A 26387-nucleotide genomic window follows, 5' to 3' on the forward strand; every position below is an offset into this window, starting at 1 on the left:
ATTCATGTGCTATTGTTTTTATTTTAACTTTATATAGTGTGCATAACATGTATCATTTAAAGGTGTACTATTAAGGACATTTTAAGAAGTTTCATATGTGAACATGTGGACAATATTCTAAACAGAATAACTTTTAGTTAAACCTCAATTGATGATATTTTAGTGAATACAAATGTCAAGTTTTCCTGGTTATTACTTCTTAGTACTGTTTATTTCATGAAAAGTAGTGATAAGACAAGACTATTTTCAGCTTTAGATAGTAAGGTGTCTGACAAACTAAGGACCACACTTGCAGAGACCATATAAATTTAATGAAGAATACTAAAAATACTTTAAATTTTATTTCTAATTTCTAATTTATTTAAGTAATTTGATAATGTCTTCATGTTTTCAGAGGTTTTTATACAACCTCTTAGAAAATTCAAGAAACTGTGCATCTGATGTCCATGTCAAATATTATGATTGGACATGGGAAAGAATAATAGGAAAGTGAAAATAACTAGATTAACATGTTAATTATCCTTAAGTGAAGATTTGGATATTTGTTTTTAAGTGAAAATATCTTGGAAATTATATTCTTTTTAAAATAGTTTAATAGCTAAAGTATTACTGACTAATCAATGGCAACTATAAACTAGGGAAGTCAAATCTATCACATTCATTGTGAGGTGACTAAGATATTCCATCTACTAGCTTCTTCTTCCCAAGCCATGGCTCATTCTTTATTTGAATGTCAACACCTAAGGAAATAAGGACTATTTCAAAGTTTTAATAATTAGAGGATGATAGAAAACTTTGAATCATTCATTGAGGATTGAAAAAAACCAAAAACCAAAACCAAAATGAAGTTAACCAATTCCTTCCAAAATATGCTGTAAATTGTCCATGACTCCAGCTAGAAAATAACAATGCAGAGATCATTCCAAGGGAAATATGGTTATCAAATTAATCTAGACAAAACATTTTGTTCTGTCCATCTGAGAAAATAGATTCAGAACTTCTATTGGGCTGTGCGGATGAGTGTGTAGCCGACCATGACTTAACGAGAGTGGTTCGAAAAGCTAAGGGAGGGGGATACACTACTATAAAGGATTGTGATAATGCCACAAGGTGATAAAAATGGGTGGCCCAGAGAGCAGCTGTCATTGTGGAAATGATTTGATGATTTTGGTACCAGTTGCCTATCCTGCTAAAGGATTTACTGAGACAGAGAATTGTTACTGTGTGCAAAGGACAACTGAGCTTTTCATGATTCCCTGAGTCTAAAATAATGAAATTACAAAGTAAAATATATTGAACACACAGTCAGTTTTCCCTTTATGACTTTTTTGCAATATAGAAGGCTAAAAGGAAACCAAAACTATTAGCAGTAAGGGAACAATTTTAACAATTCTAGCTAAAGAGACAAAATTACTGTTTAAGGAAGGGGCGTAAATTATATTCTCTAATTTTAATGAAAATTTTGGTGAGTAACTAAACTGAAGTAGATTATTGCATTTTCTTTGAGAGTCTAACTCAGTTTTTCTTGACTGGATAAAGTGATCAATCCTATTCTCTGTCAGACTTCTTATTAAACAAATCTTATCAACAAAGAACAGCACTGGAAATCTGTGTGGCAATATTTTTAAAAAAATCTATAATCAATTAAAATTTTCAGATACAACAACAATTATATATAACAGAAAACAGTTTTTTACATTTTACATCTAGATACTAACATTAAGAGATTAGGAAATTAAAAGTAAATTTAAATACCATGCAAGTTTCCAGAGGAAAAGGTAGATGGAAAGGCTTAATAATATTATATTTCTTTGAAGATTTTATTATTGGAAACCAAGGAACCAAGGCAGACCAACAAGTTAAAAAATAGAGAAGGTAGAATTAGTAGATTGGGAGAACAAAATATTAACACCTCTGAAATGAAGCAAAGCTAAAGACAATATGAAACACACAAAGTTGTAGAAGGAAAAACAATATAATGAAAATTCACACCTATGTTCCCATGGATCCCAAAATTAGAGAAGAGAAGCAATGAAACAGAAACAGCATTTGTAATATACCAGTTAAAAAAATCTATAAAACCAAATGAAGTTTATATTTCATAGATTTAGAAGCATACAACATAAAAAATAATGTAAAAATAAAACCAAAAGCATGTGCATGTGCATGCATAGCAAAATGAAACCATTGAAAAGCAAATGTTAAAATGGGGTCCTACTGCTAGACACAGAACTGTTGGCAACTAACAACTACTGAGGGACGATTGGTGTCTTCCAGGGATGAGCTGATTATTCAGTGCAAATTGGTCCCTAGAAGCATCAGAGTGTTCTATTTATATATCTGTACCTATATACATACGTCTACAACAAAAATACAGAAACGAAAAAGACTATCAGCCTGAAAGAAAATGGACAGGGGAAATGAAAGTAGCACAGAGGCAGTGAAGGGGAGTTTAAAGAAGAAAAAAAAAAGAGGGGGAAGTAATATAACTATATTTTCACTAAATTTTTGAAATTGTAAAAACTCTACCATAGTTGGTGATTTGTAGATATCAACAGCCTAATTTTTTCTATTCAAGAAAGAAGCAAATGAGAAACTTGCTGAGATAATGACAAAGGATTGATTTGGCAAAAAAATAAATAAATAAACACAGAAAAATTAAGTCTCTATGCTCCCCACCATCAGGACAAACAAATTCATCAAGAAAATACAACAGCATTCTAAGGCTTGTCTATTTAACAATTAAATTTATAACAATTGTGTCAGTGCAGCTCAGTGGATACACAATGACCTCTCCATTACAGTAAGAGATTTATTAAGAAATACTTGCAAATCCCATTACAAACAATAGTCTATAACCAATTCCAGATCAATGACAGGTAAAAATATAAAGCAATTAGCGTTAAAGTTGTCTTGGAGTGAACAGTGAGTTCTCAGAATACTCCTCCTTGTGTCAACACACATAGACATTTGGCTATATATGAAAATCCAGTTATCAAACAGAAAAATTGTGCAATGTGTAAAACTCATTTTGATAAATAAGTGAAAATACTTTCATGTCTGGGGAAAATGCTCATCAGCACAAATAAAGTGTCTAAACTGTATAATTGTGAGCTATATAGACATATGATTTGATCACTTAATTTTGACTGTGCTATAACAGAGTCAATAAAATTATGCCAGCTTTTGCAAAGAATAGAAACTTAAGAAATGGAAAATTCAGAGCAGCTTGGTAACTGTCATAAAAGACAAAGTTAAACAGTTAAAACTGACTGCATGTTGCCATAGTAAACAGTTCTGTTTTATTTTCCTGCGTTTTAGCACAGATGCAGACGGCTTAGTTTGCATCATCCAGGCTTGTCTCTACCAAATTGGAAATGGCACATTTGTCTAGTCAGCACTTAAAAACATCTATCTGCATGACAATCATTAATGAGAAATCCAAAAATTTTTAGGGGAAAGAAACATCTCAAACCTGACCTTGAAAACCACTTGAAATACTCTAGTTAGAAATTTCTTATCAATCCCTCTCTGTACGACCTTCCAGCTAGGATTTTCTCCTTGCCTTATATTACTTCATTAACCATTTTCAAATGTCTGCTGCTCATAAAGCATCACATCCTCTATTATGCCTGGATCAAGGAGAAGCATAATCCACACTGCATGCCCAGTTACATACTCAGTCCTTTCCAGTCATTCCTAGCCACAGCAATCTTTGTTAAAATGAACTTTGTATTGTTTACATTAAAGAATTGTGTGCCTTCCCCAATGTATTTAATACTTTATAGGTATAATAATCTATTCCTACATGATACAAATACATTATATGGTGGTATTGTTTTTCACCTAAGATTTACCTATGACACCCAGGGGACCACTGAAGCTCTACTCCCAAATAAGAGTAGTGCTTGAAACACATCGCTTTGAAATAGTCTGTTCTATTCCAGGCTGATATCATAGCTGTAAGGAATATCATCTTCCCTCTGTTCTGGACTTTCCTCTTTCCACGCAGTTCTATGTTCTAGAAATATGCATTTGTAACTGGTACTAACAGGCACCAACAGAGATTGCAAATTCTAATCTCATAATGCCCCTCATGATGGAGGTGATACCCCAACTATCATCATGGTTTGTAATTGGGAAACTATGAAGGAGAAATATTCTCAACTTATCAGACCATTTTAAATTAAACCAAAATCAACCGAATGTTTCATCTTAATTTTCAAATTACAGAGAAATTCTCAAAGTATATTTTGGATTTCACTTCCTCAAAAGGAGGAGAGAAACTAATGCTTTCATCAAAGTTTAATCCTTGAAGGGCTTAACATGTGTCTGAGTTCAGTTATAATGAAACACCAAAAGCAATAGAGAGTACCATATGGATTTCACTAAAACCTCGTTTGGAGAAAGAAAGGACGGCTGGCACTGAGCACCACACTTCAACAAGTCAACATCTAAAAAGTCACTTTAGGCTTACTTTTCCTCAAAGACTTTGTAGAGCTAAACCATCAAAGTCAGCTCCTACTTCCTTTGACTTCTTTACCATCTCCTCACATCACATTTATTAACATATGATCTGCCTCATCCTACATATGGCAGCTCCAGTTCACTCAGGTTCTAGCCACTTTTCAATAGATTCAATACCTTCAGTACAAATGAGCTTCTGTAGGCTCCTTTGGAATGCTATGGACTTCAAATTCTTTATATGTTTCAATATACCTTATGAGACAGTTAATATTCTGGTATTCACTAAGCCTCTATGCCTTTTACAAGCACATTACAAATACAATTTTATACAGACTGATATATATACATGTGTATATGCATATGTGTATATATGTGTGTAATATGTAAATATATGCATGTATGTATATACATGTATGTATATTGAAGCCATGTTATTCATATAATATATGCAAATTAAAGCTAAAATGTCAAAACAAAAATCAACTACAATTTTGAAGTCTCTGTTTAAAAGTATATAATCTTTCTTAACATTGTAAAAATCTTTTAAGTAAGGCTACCTACAAGCACGCCTTTGTTAAAGTAGTTTGTAATAGATTTTTCAGCCTAAACACACAAGCTATAAAATGTTATTGCAGTAAATGCCAGACACATAAGTGGATGAATCACTACAAATACCTTTTCTAAAGTTTCCTATCATGCTGTTTCCTAAAGAATATGCCACATTACAATCACTTTAATAAGGAAGTCACAAAGCACTGGAACATCATAAATAATTATCAACATCCAGTTTCTACAACTAATAATATTTACTATAGTGTGAATATTTTTCTTACATCTGTCAGATGGCCAAAAGTTGGTTTTGCTGTTTGAATCATAAGTTCTTTGATCACAGGATCCAACACTACAGAAAAATGAGATAAATAATATTAGCAAATTAAAAAAAAACAAATGCATATTCACTTTTGTTTATTGATGTATAAAAGAGACAAATTTGAATTTTAATGATAAAATTGATTTATTGATTCATTGTTATACTCACAGAAAATCATATCATCTCACACATTAGATTCAGTCTAATTATCATAATATATACATTCATAATAAAAAATTAATATAATTTCTGACCTACTTTAGAAGAATCAGTTCTGTGACTGAGTATGAAAATACTATTTGTCTTATTCTTAAAGTGGATAGCAGGGACTGACTTTGACATGAACTCTGGTGCTCCATATTTGACCACCTCCTCTTGGTGGTGAGGCCTGGTGGCACTCAAAGAAAGAATAAGCAGGCTGCCAAGATGAGACTTGATAGCCTATGACCATGTAGTGGGGGAGGAGGTCCCCCTTGGTCAGAGAAGTAGCGGAGCAGAATAGAGTGAAGGAGGGAGGGAGGGAGGAATGGGAAGATACAAGGGATGGGATAACAATTGAGTTGTAATCTGAATAAATTAATAAAATTAAAATTTAATAAAAAAAGAATTCCATGCTCCTAAGATATAGGGAGGTGACCCATAATTTATCTTTCAAATGTGTGGCTTTATGAAAGCAAAAATAAGTTATTTATAACTATACTACAAATAGAGCAGACCACATTGACATGGAAGTTAAACATATGGGAAAGTCCAGATTCTAGAACATGAAAAAAAGTCAAGGATGGCCAATTTCCCACTATGATTCTGACATAGCACATGTTGAAAGTATCAAAAACAAGCAAACAAACAAACAATAACTAATGTATTCTGTGTCATATGTTGGGATAGAGAAACTGCTTCTCTGTAAACTGCTGAAGCTGAAAATCAATGCTTTTAAAGAGAGGGGACACCTATTATGAAATTAAAGGCTTCAGAAATACACACAGGAAGTAATAGAATATCCAGAACATGGATAAAAATGTGGGCAACACCCTGGTTACTAAGCTGAAGCTGAGTACAGTGGCTAACACTGGCAGCTCATAGAGACCAAAGCAAGAGGGTTTTCTCTGAGTATAAGGCAGGCTCAACCTTATTGTGCATTGTTGGAAAGCCTGGAATATAGAATATGACTCAAAAGAAACAAACAAGGAAGCATGAAACAGAGATAAGCACACACATACAGTGTGTGTGTGTGTGTATTTGTGTGCCTGTGTGTGTGTGTGAGTGAGAGAGAGACAGAGACAGAGAGAGAGAGACAGAGAGAGAGAGACAGAGACAGAGAGAGACAGAGAGAGAGAGAGAGACAGAGAGAGAGAGAGAGAGAGAGAGAGAATGTGTTTAGAGGATGGACTTTAACACAAAGACAACCTCACCTAGTCAACTCCATTGTAATCCACTTCCAAAACAAAAGCCAGGCAAGAAAGGGGCAGAACTTCCCCTAAAGCGTTAAATATAGAGGCTGGGTCCATACTGGAGAATAATTACATTATTGCTTACAGAGCAGTAGCAGGATTCCTCATAGAGGAAAACATATTTTAAGGCTTCCAGATTCGTGGATTTGTTTTGTAGTTCTTCTTGCTGTTGTAGCTTTATTTTTACTTATTCTTCTCTCATAAAATACATCCTGAACATAGCTTCCTCTCGCTTCACACCTCCTAGGTGACAACCCCTCTGCATCTCCCTTAGAGAAGATCACGCCTCCCAGGGACATCAACTGAACTCTCAGGACAAGAGAATATAATACTACCAGGCACAAACCATTACATCGATTCTGGACGAGATGCTTTTATGGGATTCCTGAGTGTGCAAATGAATGGATCTCTGATTCTTATTCCATCCTTTGGGCTGTTTTTCTTCTGTTTGTCTTTTCCAACTCTGATGTGTAAGTTTTTGTTTTATCTTATTATTATTTATTTTATTTATTATTATCCCATAAAATCCTGTTTGCTCTCAGATGAGATACAGAAAGGAAGTAAATCTGGGTAGGACAGGAGATAGAAAAGAACTGGGAAGAGCAGTGTAAAGCAAAATAATCTATTTTTAAAAATAAAAATAAATAGAATAATAGTTTTAAAAAATTTACTGAGAAAACATTTTTAAAAAGCTGAACTATCATAAGATCAGGAAATCGGTTTAGGAGCCTTAGTTTGTCTAGCTATTGCCATAATTTAAAAAAGGATAGGGAAACTTCTGCAAGTCCATTGATAGGATTTATAATCATCATTGAAATACATCCCTGACTGTTGTATGAGGGTATTTTCAGAAATGTTTGACTGAAAAAGACTGAGCCTGAATGTGGGTGAAAACTTTTTCTAGGCTGGCATCCCAAGCTGAATGAAGAGGAGAAAGTGACCTGAGGACCATCATTCATCTCTCTCTGTTGTGTGACCATCAGCTTCCTGCACCTTCCTCACCAGGAAAGAACATACCCTTAAACTGTGAGCCAAAGTAAACTGTTCCTCCTTAAAAAAGAAAGATAGGGTATCAAGTCTCTTCTTGGTAACCTGCTATCCTTCCTCTGAGTGCCACCAGGTCTCCCCCTCCAGGGGACATGGTCAAATGTGAGGCACCAGAGTATGTGAAAAAGTTATATCCCACTCTCCACTCAACTGTGAAGAATGTACTGACCATTGGCTAGATCTGGGTAAGGGTTTAAAGTTTACTGCCTGTCAGCCTCATGAGGTCCCATTTATTAATGGTTGACATTAAGGCCTGGGCTGTTGGTGTTCTGTTCAGGAAGTTGTCTCCTGTGCCAATATGTTCCAGGCTCTTTCCCACTTTTTCCTCTAAGTGGCTTAGAGTGTCTCTGGTTTTATGTTGAGGTCTTTAATCCACTTGGATTTGAGTTTTGTGCAAGGTGACAAATATGGGTCCAGTTTCATTTTTTTACACATAGACCTCCATTTAGACCAGCACCATTTGTTGAAGATGCTATCTTTTTTCCATTGAATGGATTTGGCTTCTTTGTCAAAAATCAAGTGACCATATGTGTGAAAAAAAAAAAAAAAAAAAAAAAAAAAAGATCTTATCCAAGCTCAGCAAGGAAGGGCAAGGTAATCGACTGAGGAGTATTCTCAGAGCCCAGGAGGGAGAAGTGACAATAAGAGCATTACACAGTTCTCGTAGCTACAGGTACCTACTATCCTCTCACCTGCTCCGGATCCACAGAGGCAAGGGCCTTAACAACAGGGAGGAATGGGAGGATACAAGGGATGGGCTAACAATTTAGATGTAATATGAATAAATTAATAAGATATTATTAAAAAACAACAACAACAGCAACAGTAAGCCATAAAGGCTGCATTGGAATGAAGAGGAGGGGCTGTTGTCCTTCCTCTACCACAGTTCTTACACAAATCCTTCTCCTCGGTGCTTAGTCATACTGTCCTCTGTGAGGGAAGCACAATGGAGGGGTTGAAAGGAAAGGTACCAAGAACAGTCATTCATCTGGCCTTCTCCTTTGATGGAAAGGCCATCTTTGATGGCTAAAAATGCTTTAAAATAAGCAAGGATCCCTTGTAAATAAATAATGAAGACAAAAATAAATAAATAAATAAAGTTTACTGCCTGTATTGTCCTTGGCTGGTGCCTTAATTTGAGCAGGACCCCTGGACCCAAATCTGCCTATCATAATGTTCTACTTGTAGGTTTCTAGGACCCTCTGGATTCTTCTACTTTGCTATTCTCCCATGCTTCTCTCATCTAGAGTCCCAATAGGATTTCCTCCCCTCTGTCCCAGTTTCCTAGTAAGTGAAGGCTTTCATGGGACATGCTTTTGGGCTAGTATGTAGATATAAGTGAGTATATACCATTTGAGTCTTTCTGCTTCTGGGTTAACTCACTCATTTTGATCATTTCTAGCTCAATCCATTTATCCACAAATTATGGGAATTCCTTGTTTTTAATAGCTGAGTAGTATTCCATGGTGTATATGTACCAGGGGAGGTAATCCCCCTCGGGAACAGTCATAGGGGAGGGGAATAACGGAAAAATGGAAGGGAGGGAAGAATGGGAGGATACAAGGGATGGGATAAACATTGAGATGTAACAAGAATAAATTAATAAAAAAATATAAAAAAAAAAAGAAAAAAAGAAAGATAGAGAAGAAGCTGCAAATAACAGGAGGACTAGACACTGACAAGACAAAGCACAGGGAGATCGGAAGGGATGCCTCAAGCAGGTATCACAAAAATAAGGAGACCCAGTAACTCAGTATTGTTCACCAGGAGCAGAGAAACCAACCAAATTATACTTCAAGTTTGATAAACCTTTTTTTACAAACTTAGACAATTCCTTCTATTGTTCATGTTATTTTTTTTTCATTTAACCATGTTCTCATGTCTCCTCCTGCACCATTCCTTTTTCTCGTTTATAAAGTGTTTGCACATTTGTCTCAGAGTTTTCACTTTTATTTTTATTTTGAGACAGTCTCACTATGTAGCCCTGAGTAGGTCTTGTGACTCCCTATGTAGACCAGGCTGCCCTCACTGACTTCTTCCTTCCTCCACAAGAATTAGGGTGTACAATATTATGCTGATTTCCAATTGACTTTTAACTCCATCACATATTTTGGTATATTTACCATTTTCTCTTTTATGATTATTAGGGATACAGTGAACTATAAACAAATTTCAATGTATTCCTATCTCTTGTATGTTACAGGAAACTTCTCCTCCCTAAGTAGCACTGAAGATTGAGTAAATAGTTGTCTATGCAATGAGAAAATCCCCAAACAAAATCAAAAGAGATAGCCAAACCAGTAGATGCACAAACCTTACACATAAACCAAGACATGTATAAAGTAAAGCAATACAACTTCACCAAAAGATCATGACTGGACAGGTGTTGAACATATATGCACTCAAAGATCAAATGTCAGATTTCAAACATTTACTAGTAAAAAAATTATGCAAAAAGTGCATAAATAAGAATTTTGATTTAATTGAAGACCTAGGGAAGAAAGTCAGAATTATATAGAGAGAAATCATCAATAAGAATATGAAAATATGGAGTAAAAACTCAGGAACTTGGAAAATTTCATAAATATTGGTAATTGAAAGAACATATACAGTTCTAAAACCAATAAATTCATTCAATTTTAAAACCACAGTGAATAACATCATGAAAATTTAAAACAGAAAAAAGAACATAATAGATTGATGACAATGCTGAAAAATATTACATTCAAATATCAGTAAGGAAAAAATGAATGTGGCAGCATATAACCAAGAAGTCAGAAATACAACTAAGAGAGAAGCCTAAGAATTTAAGTCAAAGAAGGTGCTAAGATAAGCAGAATCTGTTCAAGATTTACTGAGTAACATCCCCCAATCTAAAGAAAGAAATTAATATTCAAAAATAAGATAAACTTAGAACACCAACTAAGCATGACCAGAAAAGAATCTCCCCCTGTAGCATAGAATACTGACAGTCTCAAAATATATATTAAAAAAAAGAAATAATATTAAAAGTTATAAAATAAAAACACCAATTCAGCTATGAATGAGCAAAAACAATGTTAGAAAATGGATTATAGTACCTGACCCCAAATTATGCTGTGGAGCCAGAGTGACAAAATGTCTGAAGTGACACACAAAAAAAGAGACCTGTATCCATAAATTCAAACATGTAAAGTCACCTAATTATTGATAAGACTATCAAAAGCACGCATTGAAGAAAAGAACCTCTTTGACAAATGCTGTTGAGAATGCTGGATTTTCATACATAGAAAAAATTTAAATCCATATCTTTTTGCACAAAAATCAAGTGAAATGGATTAAAGGCTTTACCATAAGGCTGCACACTTTGAAACTGCTAAAGGAAATACTTCAAGATACAGACGTAGGTAGGGAGATTACAAAAAGGACCCCAGTAGCAGAAGAAATCATCCCTGGAATTGACATGCGGGATTCTATAAAATTAAACTCCTTCTGCACAGTGAAGAATATAATCACTAGAGTCAAAAGCTAGCACACAAAAGTGAGAAATCCTATGAACTACATTTAAGATATTAAATTAATATCTATAAAAACATTTAGGAAGGGAAAACACATTCAAGAACAAATCATCCTAATAATATATGTGCTAATAAATAGTTCTTCAAAGGTAAAACGTGTTAATAAATAATTTAAATTTTTTCTACTTCCTTGGGAATTAGAAAAATTATAATTTAACACAGCTTTCTCAACTCAGTCAAAATAATTACCCTCAAGAAAACAAATAACAATGTCTGTGGCAAATATAGAGAGAAAATAATCTTTATGTATTGCTGGTGGAGTCACTCTGAAAATTAACATGCAAGTTCAAAATAAAAGTCTTAGAACTCCCATACCACCCTGATATAACATTTTTGTTATGTACATGAAGGACCAGGATATGTATGTGTATTGTACATACATCAATTGCTGGATTCTTTACAATAACTAGGGAGTGGAATATACCTAGACACTCACCAACAGATCAATTAATAATGAAAATTATATACACACACATAATTTTTTTCAGTAAAATGGATGAAACTCAAAATCCTCCTATCAATCAAGGATGTTTGGTAAAATGTTTGAAAAAAAAAAGAATTCCATTTGCTGAATGACCAAATTAACATAACATTTAAATATTCTAAATAATCAAATTTCATTTAGTTCTAGATTGACTCATTGCAAAAACAGAAGTCAAAGTGCAAAGAGCATATTTCTGTGTGTCAGTTGACTCTGGCACCTGAAATTTTCACTCTTTCTAACATTTAACTGGCAGTGATGGGTACAGAAATGCCAGGTGATTCCATTGGAGTAATTATGGTAGTCATAAAAAAATTATTGTTTCCCCTCCTTTGTAGTCTCAGAAAGTCCTGAGGAGGAACAGCTGGGAAAGTAATGTCAGATTGATCTGCAGGATGTAATTCAAAGGGTCCTGCTGTTAGCCTATTTCCCCAAAGAAGAATGCCCTCGAGAGTAGACAGATTTTCATGAGCGTGCATATGTGGAGCTTTAAAGCTCACTGACTGTGAAAAAAAATGGCTTATATCTATGCTTACTCTACAAAAGAATAACAGTTTCTTGAAAGAGATACATGATTCTTCCATTTAATTCTAAAATTGTAGTGAAATGTATGAGTTTTTGGTTATTTAACTAATCTTAAACTTGTGGAATGAAGTTGATAAACTATAGAATATATAACACAACATAACACAAAACACACACACACACACACACACACACACACACACAAATACACATACACAGCATGCCCTCTGCAGTATGGTAGTGAGGTGCTACAGCCTTGCACATGTGACTGGATTGAGATTGGCCAACAGTTTTTCTCATAATTTCCTGGTCAAGTAGGAGTGGAAGAGCTACAATGTATATGGTTTATAGCATAAAAAAACTATTAGCATCTATTTTACATAAGGATTTATGCAGAATGAATTAATGCCTTTCTGAAATGCTTTGTATAACACATGACTTCAAAATGGAAGAATGGTTGGAGTATTTTTAAGTATATATTAAATTATTTTAATTAGCAATTTTACTCACAGTTTTATTACTTTTGTTGTATTTCTGGTATTTCTTTTTCTAAAAGTTTGTTCATTTCTCTAAGTATTTAAACATATTGGCATGGATAATTATGATAGGCTGTTTTAATTTCTAAGCTCATGTTCTGTATAGTTTTATCCTTCTCACACAAGAAATAAACCATTTCTTTATTTCTGTATGAATATCCTTAAGAAATAGGCTAGTTGATCGATAAAATTGATTTGAAGACCCAGAAATTAACCCACATACCTATGGACATTTGAAATTTGACAGAAAAGCCAAAGCCATACAATGGAAAAAAGATAGCATCTTCAACAAATGGTGCTGGTCTAACTAGATGGCTACATGTATAAAAATGAAAATCGATCCATATCTATCCCCCTGCACAAAGCTGAAGTCAAAATGGATTAAAGACCTCAAGATAAAATCAGACACACTAAATATGTTAGAAGAAAATGTGAGGAAGAGCTTTGAGCTCATTGGCACAGGAGACAACTTCCTGAACAAAACACCAACAGCTCAGGCCCTAATATCAACTATTAATAAATGGTACCTTATGAAACTGAAAAGCTTCTGTAAGGCAAAGGACACTGTCAACAGAACAAAGTAATAGCCTATAGACTGGAAAAAGATCTTCACCAACTCTACATCTGACAAAAGTCTAATATCCAAAAAATATAAAGAACTCAAAAAATTGAACAACACCAAACCAAATAACCTGATTAAAAATTGGGGTATAGGGCTTTTCAAGATGGCGGCGAGCAGTGTGGACTGCGTTTGGAGGCTCCAGTGAACAGTTCAGGGAATTGCACAGATTTCTGAGCCAGGAACACCTAGGTCCAAACATCACGGCAGCGGGAGTGCTCCACGGTTCGGAGGGACCAGGGTGCGGAGGACCTACGTGCCCCTGCACACGGGAGGAGCGTGGATTTTCTCTGATTGGAGCGGCAGAGGCAGAGGCAGCAGCACCAGCGGCACCAGCAGCGGCGGCTGAGGTTTGCAGTTCATAGCCTTCCGGTGGAGGCGATTGGTGTGGTGGCTGGTGGGAGTTGCTACGGGAGAGGGGACTCAGGGCAGGATTTGGGTCGCGTGGAGCCTTTGGACCCAGACTGGACTCGGCGGACAGTTCGGCCCCAGAGTCCCGGGTACTGGCCCAGCCCAGCAAGCAATTCTGCCTGAGGCACGAACTCAGCTTCGGCCACAGCTCCCCTGCTGTGGCGCAGGCTTAGTTGAGCACGCAGCTCCACGTTAGGCTGCACCTCAGCTCAGCGGCAGCTCCCCTGCGGTGACACAGTCTGGGTGGAGCACTTGGTTCCAAAACAGGTGCTAACTCAGAGCAGCCGCAGTCCTCCTGCTGTGGCGCAGGCTTAGCCAAGCACTCAGTTCCACCCAAGGTGCCACCTCAGCTCGGCGGCAGCTCCCCTGCAGTGACACAGTCTGGGCGGAGCGCTTGGTTCCAAAACAGGCGCTAACTCAGAGCAGCCGCAGTTCTCCTCCTGTGGCGCAGGCTTGGCCAAGCATTCACTTCCACCCTAGGCGCCACCTCAGCTCAGCGGCAGCTCCCCTGCAGTGACACAGTCTGGGCAGAGCACTTGGTTCCACCATTGGCGCTTACTCAGAACAGCCGCAGGTCTCCTGCTGTGGCGCAGGCTTGGTGGAGTGCGCAGTTCCATTCTACACACCACCTCAGCTCAGCAGCAGCTCCCCTGCGGTGACACAGTCTGGGCGGAGCACTTGGTTGAACCACAGGCACTAACTCAGAGCAGCCGAAGTTCTCCCGCTGTGGTGCAGGCTGGACAGAGCTCTCGGTTCCACCAGCTCTAAGACTCTGGTTGGACACAGTGTGCAGTTCGAATCCAGAGTTCCTGGCTGAGATTGGTAGTCAGTTCGGGCCCTGAGTCAATAACTGGCCATAGCACACACTTTGGGCCAAAGGGCCCTAGCGGAGCTTGGTGCGTAGTCCCAGCCCAAAAATTTTGGCTGGACCCTGTGCGCATTTTGGGCCCAGAATCCCTAGCTGAGCTCAGCAGATGGTTCAGGCCCTGAGAATCTAGCTGAGTTCAGCCTGTGGTTCAGGCCCAGTGTTCCTGGCTGGACTTGGCAGGGAACACAGAAGGCTGTGGATACCTTGGCCTGACCCAACGCTCATTCAGAGACCCAGAAAAATTGCAGAATCCACAGCACAGGGGGGCTGAAGATCACTGGCTGTGAGAGACCAGAACAACAGGGCTAACCTCCTAACATCCACACCAGTGAAGCTTTGAGCTCCCAGCCTAGGGAAATCTTGAGAAAATAAGTGAATCTATCCTCAGGCACCCTCCATCCAACTCTGGAAGCTACCCAACAAAAACAAAGACAGCAAGAAGTCTAAAGGACAGCAAAAAAGCATACGCAAAAACCCCCAAAACAACATGGCGTCTCCAGTTTCCAGCTATCCCAAAGAAAACAACCCAGAGAACTCAAATACAACGGAAATACAAGAAAATGACCTCAAATCCTTAGTAATGAGGATGATAATGGAGGAAACAAATAAAATTCATGATCAAATACAGGAAGACGCAGACAAACAGGTGAGAGACATAAAAGAAGCACATAGAGTGGAACTGGAAAAATTGCAGGAAAATGCAAACAACCAGATGAAAGAAATAAATAAAACGGTTCAAGCTCTGAAGACCTATAAAGAGGCAATGGAAGAAACTCAGGAATAAACAAAAAATCAGATGAAAGAAATCAAAAAATCAGTTCAAGATCTGAAAATGAAAATGGATTCAATGATAAACACACAGACAGAAGAAAAACGAGAATGGGAGACCTCAGAGAAGAAGGCGAGCAACACAGAGGTGAGCTTCTCTAACAGAATCCAAGAGATGGAAAAACGAATCTCAGGTCTAGAAGATACAATCACAGATATTGAATCAACCATTAAAGAAAATGCCAAATCTGGAAAACTCCTGACACAAAACATCCAAGAAATTAAGGACACCATGAAAAGAAGAAATCTGAGGATAATAGGCATTGAAGAAAGAGAAGACATCAGACTGCAGGGCCCAGAAACTATTCTCAACAAAATCATAGAAGAAAATTTCCCCAATCTAAAGAAAGAGATGCCTATAAACATACAAGAGGCCTACAGAACACCAAATAGAATTGACCAGAAAAGAAAAACTGCCCGCCACATAATAATCAAAACACAAAATATGCAGAACAAAGAAAAAATATTAAAAGCTGCAAGGGAAAAGGGCCAAATAACATTTAATGGTAAACCTATCAGAATTACACCCGACTTCTCAGCAGAGACCATAGAAGCCAGAAGGGCCTGGACAGAGATCCTACAAACCCTAAGAGACCACAGATGCCAGGCCAGACTACTTTACCCAGCAAAATTATCAATAACCATTGATGGAGAAACAAAATATTCCATGACAAAAACAAACTCAAACAGTACCTATCCACAAATCCACCTTTACAGAAGGTACTAGAAGGAAAACTCCATCCCAAAGGGTCAAGCTACAACCAAAACTACCAAGGAAATAGATAACTATTCCATGGCAAAAACACAACTACACAAACGCTCGACTGGAAACAACATCAAAATTAAGACTCTTAACAGTCACTGGTCATTAATATCTCTCAACATCAATGGCCTCAATTCTCCAATAAAAAGACACAGACTAACTGAATGGGTATATAAACAAGATCCAACATTCTTCTGCATCCAAGAAACACATCTCACCCATAATGAAAGGCATTACCTCAGGGTAAAAGGTTGGAAAAAAATATTCCAAGCAAATGGTCACAAGAAGCAAGCAGGGGTAGCCATTTTAGTATCGAACAAACTAGACTTTCAACCAAAATTAATCAAAAGGGATGAGGAAGGACACTTCATACTCATCAAAGGTAAAGTCAACCAAGATGACATCACAATTCTGAACATCTATGCTCCCAATACAAGGGCACTCACATTTGTAAAAGATCTCCTAAAAAAGCTTACACCACACATCGATCCCCACACAATAATAGTGGGAGACTTCAACACCTCACTCTCACTGAAGGATAAGTCATTGAAACAGAAACTAAGCCGAGAAATAACATCATTAACTAATGCCATGGGTCAAATGGAGCTAACAGATATCTATAGAACCTTTCACCCAAACAAGAAAGAATACACCTTCTTCTCTGCACCCCATGGAACCTTCTCCAAAATTGATCACATCGTAGGTCACAAAGCAAGCCTCAATAGATATAAGAGGATTGAAATAATACCTTGTATCCTATCAGATCACCATGCTCTTAGGCTGCAATTCAACAACAACAGAAATAACAAAAAGCCTACACGTACGTGGAAACTAAACAACTCTCTGCTAAATGACACCTGGGTCAGGGAAGAAATAAAGAAAGAAATCAAGGAGTTTCTGAAATTCAATGAAAATGAAGAAACAACATACCCAAATTTGTGGGATAGATTGAAAGCAGTGCTAAGAGGAAAATTCATAGCACTAAGTGCCTTTAAAAAGAAATTGGAAACATCGCACATAAGCATCTTAACAACACAACTGGAAGCCCTAGAAAAAAAAAGAAGCAGAAACACCCAAGAGGAGTAGACGCCTGGAAATAATCAAACTCAGGGCTGAAATTAACAAATTAGAAACTAAGAAAACAGTCCAAAGAATCAACAAAACCAAAAGCTGGTTCTTTGAGAAAATCAACAAGATAGACAGACCTTTAGCCAAACTAACTAAAAGGCAGAGAGACAGTATTGAAATCAACAAAATCAGAAATGAAAAGGGAGACATAACAACAGACACTGAAGAAATTCAAAGAATCATAAGATCCTACTTTGAAGGCATATACGCCACAAAATTTGAAAATCTAAGGGAAATGGACGATTTTCTTGATCAAGTTCACTTGCCAAAGTTGAATGAAGAACAGATAAACAAGCTAAATAGTCCCATTTCCCCTACAGAAATAGAAGCAATCATTGATGGTCTCCCAACCAAAAAAAGCCCAGGGCCAGATGGTTTCAGTGCAGAATTCTACCAGACCTTCAAGGGCGAGCTAATACCGATACTCTTCAAGCTACTCCAAAAGATAGAAATGGATGGAAAATTACCAAATTCATTCTATGAGGCCATAGTCTCATTGATACCTAAACCTCACAAATACTCAACAAAGAAAGAGAATTTCAGACCAATTTCTCTTATGAACATAGATGCAAAAATACTAAATAAAATACTTGCAAAACGAATACAGGAGCACATCAAAGATATCATTTATCATGACCAAGTAGGCTTCATTCCAGGCATGCAGGGATGGTTTAATATACGGAAATCCATCAATGTAATCCACCATATAAACAAACTGAAAATAAAAAACCACAAGATCATCTCCTTGGATGCAGAGAAATCATTTGATAAAATTCAACACCCATTCATGTTTAAAGTTTTAGAGAGATCGGGGATACAAGGCACTTTCCTCAACATAATAAAGGCTATATACAGCAAGCCAATAGCCAAAATCAAAGTAAATGGTGAGATACTCAAGGAAATTCCTCTCAAATCGGGAACAAGGCAAGGCTGCCCACTCTCTCCATATCTCTTCAATATAGTACTCGAAGTTCTAGCCAGAGCAATAAGACAACAAAAGGAGATCAAAAGTATCCAAATGGGAAAAGAGGAAGTCAAATTATCCCTATTTGCAGATGATATGATAATGTACATAAGTGACCCTCAAAATTCCACCAGAGAACTCCTAAAGCTGATAAACACCTTCAGCAAATTGGCTGGATACAAAATTAACTCAAAAAAGTCTGTAGCCTTCCTATACACAAATGACAAGCTTGCAGAGGAAGAAATTAGGAAAACCACACCCTTCACATTAGCCACAAGCAATATAAAATATCTAAGAGTTACCCTAACTAAGCAAGTGAAGGACTTGTATGAAAAAAATTTCAAAACTCTGAAGAAAGAGATTGAAGATGACCTGAGAAGATGGCATGATCTTCCTTGCTCATGGATTGGGAGAATTAACATAGTAAAAATGGCCATCCTACCAAAAGCAATCTACAGATTCAATGCAATCCCTATTAAAATACCTACACAATTTTTTAAAGACATTGAAAGTTCAATTCTGAACTTCATATGGAAAAACAAAAAACCCAGAATAACTAAAACAATCTTGTACAATAAAAGGTGCTCTGGAGGAATCTCCATACCTGATATCAAACTGTACTATAAAGCAATAGTAATTAAAACAGCATGGTACTGGCACAGCAACAGGCTGGTTGATCAGTGGAATCGAATCGAAGACCCAGATATGAATCCACACACATATGGTCACTTGATTTTTGACAAAGAAGCCATTCCATTCAATGGAAAAAGGATAGCATCTTCAACAAATGGTGCTGGTCTAACTGGAGGTCTATGTGTAAAAAAATGAAACTGGACCCATATTTGTCACCTTGCACAAAACTCAAATCCAAATGGATTAAAGACCTCAACATAAAACCAGAGACACTAAGCCACTTAGAGGAAAAAGTGGGAAAGAGCCTGGAACATATTGGCACAGGAGACAACTTCCTAAACAGAACACCAACGGCCCAGGCCTTAATGTCAAACATTAATAAATGGGACCTCATGAGGCTGAGAAGCTTCTGTAAGGCAGGAGACACTGTCAAGAGAACAAAGCGACAGCCTACAAACTGGGAAAAAATCTTCACCAACCCTACATCTGACAAAGGTCTAATATCCAAAATATATAAAGAACTCAAGAAATTAAACACCACCAAACCAAATAACCCAATTGAGAAATGGGGCTTGGAACTAAACAGAGAATTCTCAACAGGAGTATCAAATAGCTGAGAAACACTTAAAGAAATGCTCAACCTCCTTAGTCATCAGGGAAATGCAAATCAAAACAACTCTGAGATTCCATCTTACACCCATCAGAATGGCTAAGATCAAAAACTCAAGCGACACCACATGCTGGCGAGGATGTGGGGAGAGAGGAACACTCCTTCATTGCTGGTGGGAATGCAAACTAGTACAGCCACTTTGGAAATCTATCTGGTGCTATCTCAGAAAAATGGGAATAGGGCTTCCTCAAGACCCAGCTATTCCACTCCTTGGAATATACCCAGAAGATGCTCCAGCACACAACAAGAAAATTTGCTCAACCATGTTCATAGCAGCCTTATTCATAATAGCCAGAACATGGAAACAGCCTAAGTGTCCCTCAGTAGAAGAGTGGATAAAGAAGCTGTGGTATATATACACTATGGAATACTACTCAGCTATTAAAAACAAGGAATTCCCGAAATTTGTGGATAAATGGATTGAGCTAGAAATGATCATAATGAGTGAGTTAACCCAGAAGCAGAAAGACTCAAATGGTATATACTCACTTATATCTGCATACTAGCCCAAGGGGCATGTCCCACGAAAGCCTTCACTTACCAGGAAACTGGGACAGAGGGGAGGGCATCCTATTGGGACTCTAAATGAGAGACGCATGGGAGAATAGCAAAATAAAAGGATACAGAGGGTCCTAGAAATCTACAAGTTGAGCAATATGATAGGCAGATTTGGGCCCAGGGGTCCTGCTCAAACTAAGGCACCAGCCAAGGACAATACAGGAGGTAAACTTTTAACCCCTTCCCAGATCTAGCCAATGGTCAGAATATTCTCCACAGTTGAGTGGAGAGTGTGATATGACTTTCTCACGTACTATGGTGCTTCACATTTGACCATGTCCCCTGGAGGGGGAGACCTGGTGGCACTCAGAGGAAGGACGGCTGGTAGCCAAGAAGAGACTTGATACCCTATGAGAATATACAGGGGGAGGTAATCCCCCTCAGGAACAGTCATAGGGGAGGGGAATAACGGGAAAACGGGGGGGGGGGAAGAATGGGAGGATACAAGGGATGGGATAAACATTGAGATGTAACAAGAATAAATTAATAAAAAAATAATAAATAAATAAATAAATAAAAATTGGGGTATAGAACTAAACAGAGAATTCTCAACAGAGGAATTTCAAATGGCTGAGAAACACTTAAAGAAATGCTCAACATCCCTGGTTATCAGGGAAATGCAAATCAAAATGTCTCTGGGAATCCATCTTACACATATCTGAATGACTAAGATCAAAAATTCAGGTGACAGCACATGCTGGAGAGGATGTGGAGAAGGGGATCCAGGGGCCATCGTCTGATCTCTGCAGGGACTTGCACATGAGAATATGTAGGTAAGTGTTCTCCAAGGCCAGGGAAAGCCTCAGATCCTCTCAGCTGAGTTGATGGCAACTGTGAGCGGTCCAGTGTTAGTACTGGACACTAAACTTCAGTCCACTGAAAGAGCGGTACATACTCTTAACCCTGAGTCCTTTCTCTAGACCCATGACTGGCATATGAACTTCGTAAAAGAAAGACATTTCTGTAGGAAAGAGTTGGCTTCATTAATGAAGAAGAACACGTCTGTAGATACAATGCACAAATAAGTTGTATATTTTAAGAGTAGTTTTGTTTTATTCTGTGAATAGTTTGCTTCAGCCCCCGCCCCCTTTAAAGAGTTTTCTTTGAAACATACTTTTTAAGACAGGCATAGCAATGTATGCCTTTTATACCAGTACATGGGAGGCAGAAACAGGTAGATCTACATAGTGAGTTCAGGACAACTACAGCTAGGTACTGAGACTCTACCTCAAAAAACGACAACAAACAGAAACAAAAACAAAAAATATATAAAATTTAAAACATTATGACCTCAGTTGGTATCTCCTTTGTTTATATGTTCTCTGACTTATGTATCTAGAAGCCATCTCCCCAGTATGACATAAACTTCTATAAACACCTTCTTTTCTAAGAGCTTTATACATTTAGTAATGACGTTTATTTGTTTTCTGGTTTTGGTTTTGGTTTTGGTTTTTGGTTTTTCAAGACAGGGTTTCTCTGTGTAGCCTTGGCTCTCCTGGACTCACGTTGTAGATCAGGCTGTCCTCAAACTCACAGAGATCCACCTGCCTCTGCTCCCAAGTGTTGGGATTAAAGGCATGCACCACCCCTGCCCGGCTAGTGATGATGATTAAAGACTTCATACATTTACCTTATTTTTTGGTTGTGATATAAAATGAACAAACTCAATTTTAAAGTTGGGTATTTGTCTAAACACTGGTTTGTATGTGTGCTTGCTTGTTTACTTACTAAAATTGTCTTGATATAGTTGCTGAAGTTAGTGGAAGGAGCCAGGCATTATGATAAGGAAGCTGAGGTGAGTGTCTCACAGGTTTCTTGGGGCTTGCTCTAGGCTGCAAAGTGAGTTCATTACTCTGAAAACTTTATAAATCCAGACGCTAAAACTTAAAAGAGGACTGGTGATGTAGTTAAGTGGTAAAGTGCAAACCTAGCTAGCACTCATGAAACCATAACTTAAATCTTCAGAGAAAGAGAAGCGAAAGGTTAATAAGTTGTGAATGTGTTATTTGTTTTGGAATCTCCATTAAGTCCTAGAGTTTCTATTTATTGTTAGTGGAGTACCACAGATAAGGGCTGCTATAACTAAGTGCTGAGCTACAAAATCAGAAACATGATCCCTCTTACTTGTTATTCTATTTCAGTATAGTTTTGACTGTTCTGGTTACTTTACACTTTTATACTGGTTTGTGGAACATTTTGTCAATTATCTATACACCATCCACTCTCCAAAGGTCAAACACAATTACAGAAGAGTGAGAATACAATTTTTGTCTAACTTTTATAGCCTTCTTAGCAAGAAGTATACATGAAAAACCCAGTCTTCCATGAGGGGAATTATATTCATATTTATTGATGTTTGGACAGGAATCATATGGGTCCACTTATGGTTCTTTCATGTAAATTTAGGAAAATATAGAAGGAAAATATTAGTAGAATGGGTTCAAAAATCCTTTTATTAGTCACAAACATGCATTTGTCAGACATAAAACATAAATAATAATGTACAAGCATAATGCATTCTTAATGTTAAAAGCTTTATATCTTTGTTCTGATAGCAATGTTTTGATTAAGACACCAGAAAAATTTGCCATTATATACAATTTTAGCAGCCTAAAAGAAGACAATTGAAGACAATCTGTGGAAATAAACTATGGCTACCAAAGATCCAGTGACACAGTGTTCAGAAGCCAGCAGCATCGGTTCTTGGTATCTTCAGTAAATTGCAAAGCCTTAGACCCCAACCTGGAGTCATTGCATCATAAGTCTAAGAGCCAGATGTTCCTTACATTGCGTAACACCTGCAAAGGTCACTAGGTAGACAATAAATCTGTCTCTTTTGAGCTACACTTGGTAGCTTTTATAGTCCCTGAGGGAAGAAAAAGATATTGGTTTTATCGATATCTGTAACTCTTCTAGGAAAGTACACATTTTGCAGATCTATATTTATTAGAACCCTCAACTCAAACAACATACCCTAGTCATCATGGCTGCATTTGGTTGTTACCTGAGAGAGAAGTAGAGATGAAGAAATTATTAGTTTAAGTTCAGTCTGGGCTGTATGGCTGGCTCCAGGTCAATTTGAATAATAAAGTGTAAATGTCTCTGAAGAAGGAGAAGGAGGAAGAGCAGGAATAGGAGCAAGAGGAGGAGAAGAAACAAAGGAATGAAGGAGGGGGAGGGAGGGAGGGAGGAATGGGAGCAGGGGAGGAAGATCGGAAGAAGGATGGAGGAAAGGAAGGTTAAAAGGTTGATTGGTTACACTAAATGAGATAAACACTGAATATTCATTCCATGGTACTGTCGTTTTGTTTTTGGTTTTGGTTTGGTTTTATTTGTTTGCTTGTTTGTTTGTTTGGGGGTATAAAAAGACCTTGATATTCCATCCTTTGAGTTACAAGGGGGACAACAGAGAGAGGGAATAGTTGCAGTGTTGTGAACTGGTAAGGGCTTAGGATCACTGCAAGTCTAATCCACTTAGGTTTTGTACTAGAAGAGATTGTCACATGTGCACACGATGGCCTCTGTCACTGCAAAGGGGTCACAATTGGCAGAAGGGCGATGGTCTTCAAAGTAACCCCTCTTTTCCTGGAGGACAGTATGGGGAATATGGATGCTACCACTGAGGTTGTCAACGCCACCAGAAAAGTCGTTGATGTTGGAGGTTTTGTGGACTTATTCAGATGTCGGGCATTGTCCAGGCCCCTATTGAGACAGTAGGCGTGAATGTGATACTGGTACTTCTTGCTTAGTTTCTCAATAGCTTCCTCAAAATACTTGAGACCATTATCCTCCCACAAGGCCTTGGTGGTAAGGTTGGAATGTCAGCCTGCATCATTCTAGTTCTCAGGGACTGGCTTGGGATCAAAGGTTACTATCACCTCGAAGTCTTCACACACATGATACAAGATGAAGCAGGTCAGTCTCTCAGAGATGATTTCCCATACGGATTCCTTCACAGGGTCTTATTTGGAATTCCCACTGGGCGGGCATAACCTCAGCATTTGTCCCTGTGATCCTGACTCCTGCATACAAGCAGGACCGGTGGTGGACCTCCACGATATCCCTGCCATGAGCTTTGTCTGCTCCCACACCAAAGTAATACGGACCTCGGGGCTCAGGCAAGCCATTGGAAAGCCAACCAAAAGGGTACCCATCTGTTCCCATGAGAGTATATTCCTGTTCCATTACAAACCAGGGGTGCTGGTTGCTCACCATATCCATTATCCACTCACAAATGTGCCTCAAATTGGTCTCTGCAGGCTTCCTGTTATACTTGAAAACTTCACAGACCACCATTTGTTGGGTTCTTTGCAGAAGGGATCCTGAAACATGGCGACATGTCACTGTTGGAACCTTCGGACTGTGAGGTGCTAGAACCATCAAAATTCCACTCAGGTAACTCTCCTACACACTTGTGCTCACAGTTCAGGGACATGTCTTGCAGTGCAGTCCTTCTTTGTTCAAGTGGGAAATTGCTGAGGTGGCCATAGTGAAAGGTGTTTTGTGCGGTAGCCTGCCGGATACTGGGTGGATGCACAGGCCGCGAAAGCGAGGTGGAGAGCAGAGAGGAGACTGGTGTGGTGGTCAGACACTTGCCTCTACTCCCATTCTTGGCTCTTGGTACTGTCTTCTGTGGAGGTCTTAGCCCTTATTTTTTTTTTCAGTCCCTATACTGTGCTCCTGACTTCTCCAACAGCATAGGTTCATGGCATAGCAAACTAGAGGACAGCTCTCTATTTATGCTATGCTCAAGTGGCATCCTCTAGTCCAGTTCCAAGAGATTTTTATATAACCAAAATTGAAAGCAGTTGTTGGAAACACATCTTAGGAAAGCCCTGTATGATGCGATCTTTGAAAACTGTATGGCTCCTGAATTCAGTGGAATTGATTTAAGGTTCTCTCTGTTTAGTTTGATGTTGGCTACAGGCTTGCTATCTATTGTCTTTACTATGTTGAGGTGTGTGTCTTGTATCCCTGATCTCTCCAAGACTTTTAACATGAATGAGTGTCAGGTTTTTGTCAAATTCTTTTTCAGTATCTAAGGAGAAGATCATGTGGGTTTTTTCCTTTCAGTTTGTTTAGATGATGGATTACATTGATGGATTTTCATATATATATATATTTTAAATTTTTTATTAACTTATTCTTGTTACATCTCAATGGTTATCCCATCCCTTGTATCCTCCCATTCTTCCCTCCCTCCCATTTTCCTCTTATTCCCCTCCCCTATGACTGTTCCTGAGGGGGATTTCCTCCCCCTGTATATGCTCATAGGGTCAGGAAATAGATAACTATACCATGGCAAAAATACAACTACACAAACGCTCGACTGGAACCAACATCAAAATTAAGACTCTTAACAGTTACTGGTCATTAATATCTCTCAACATCAATGGTCTCAATTTTCCAATAAAAAGACACAGACTAACTGAATGGGTGCATAAACAAGATCCAACATTCTTCTGCATTCAAGAAACACATCTCACCCATAACGATAGGCATTACCTCAGGGTAAAAGGTTGGAAAATATATTCCAAGGATTTTCATATATTGAACTACCTCACCATGCCTGGAATGAAGCCTACTTGGTCATGGTGAATGATATTTTTATGTGTTCTTGGATTTGGTTTGCAAGTATTTTATTGAGTATTTTTTTACATCAATATTTGTAAGGGAAATTGGTCTGAAATTGCCTTACTTTTTAGGTCTTTGTGTGGTTTAGGTATAAAGGTGACTGTGACCTTATAGAAAAAGTTTGGTAATATTCCTTCTGTTTCTGTTTTGTGGAATAGTCTGAAAAGAATTTAGTATTTGCTCTTCTTTGAAGATCTGGTAGAATTCTGTGCTGAAACGATCTGGCCCTGGTCTTTTCTTGTTTGTTTGGGTGATTTTGATGACTGTTTCTGTTTCTGTAGGAGAAATTGAACTATTTAATATGTTTACTTGATCTTGATTCAACTTTGGCAAGTGGTATCAATCAAGAAAATTGTCCATATCCTTTAGATTTTCA

At 37.8% G+C, this 26387-nt stretch overlaps 1 protein-coding gene across 1 annotated transcript in view; it reads right to left on the reverse strand.

Moving 5' to 3' along the window:
- The window catches only part of Cnbd1 (cyclic nucleotide binding domain containing 1), a 332377-nt gene that overhangs the window by 39547 nt on the left and 266443 nt on the right, over positions 1-26387 (reverse strand). The window contains exon 12 of the mRNA XM_051155903.1: positions 5301-5368. Within this exon, the coding sequence (XP_051011860.1) occupies positions 5301-5368 (68 nt within the window). The remainder of the gene's footprint in view (positions 1-5300; positions 5369-26387) is intronic.

Source organism: Acomys russatus, chromosome 2 (assembly GCF_903995435.1).
Source record: "Acomys russatus chromosome 2, mAcoRus1.1, whole genome shotgun sequence".
Lineage (NCBI taxonomy): Eukaryota > Metazoa > Chordata > Mammalia > Rodentia > Muridae > Acomys > Acomys russatus.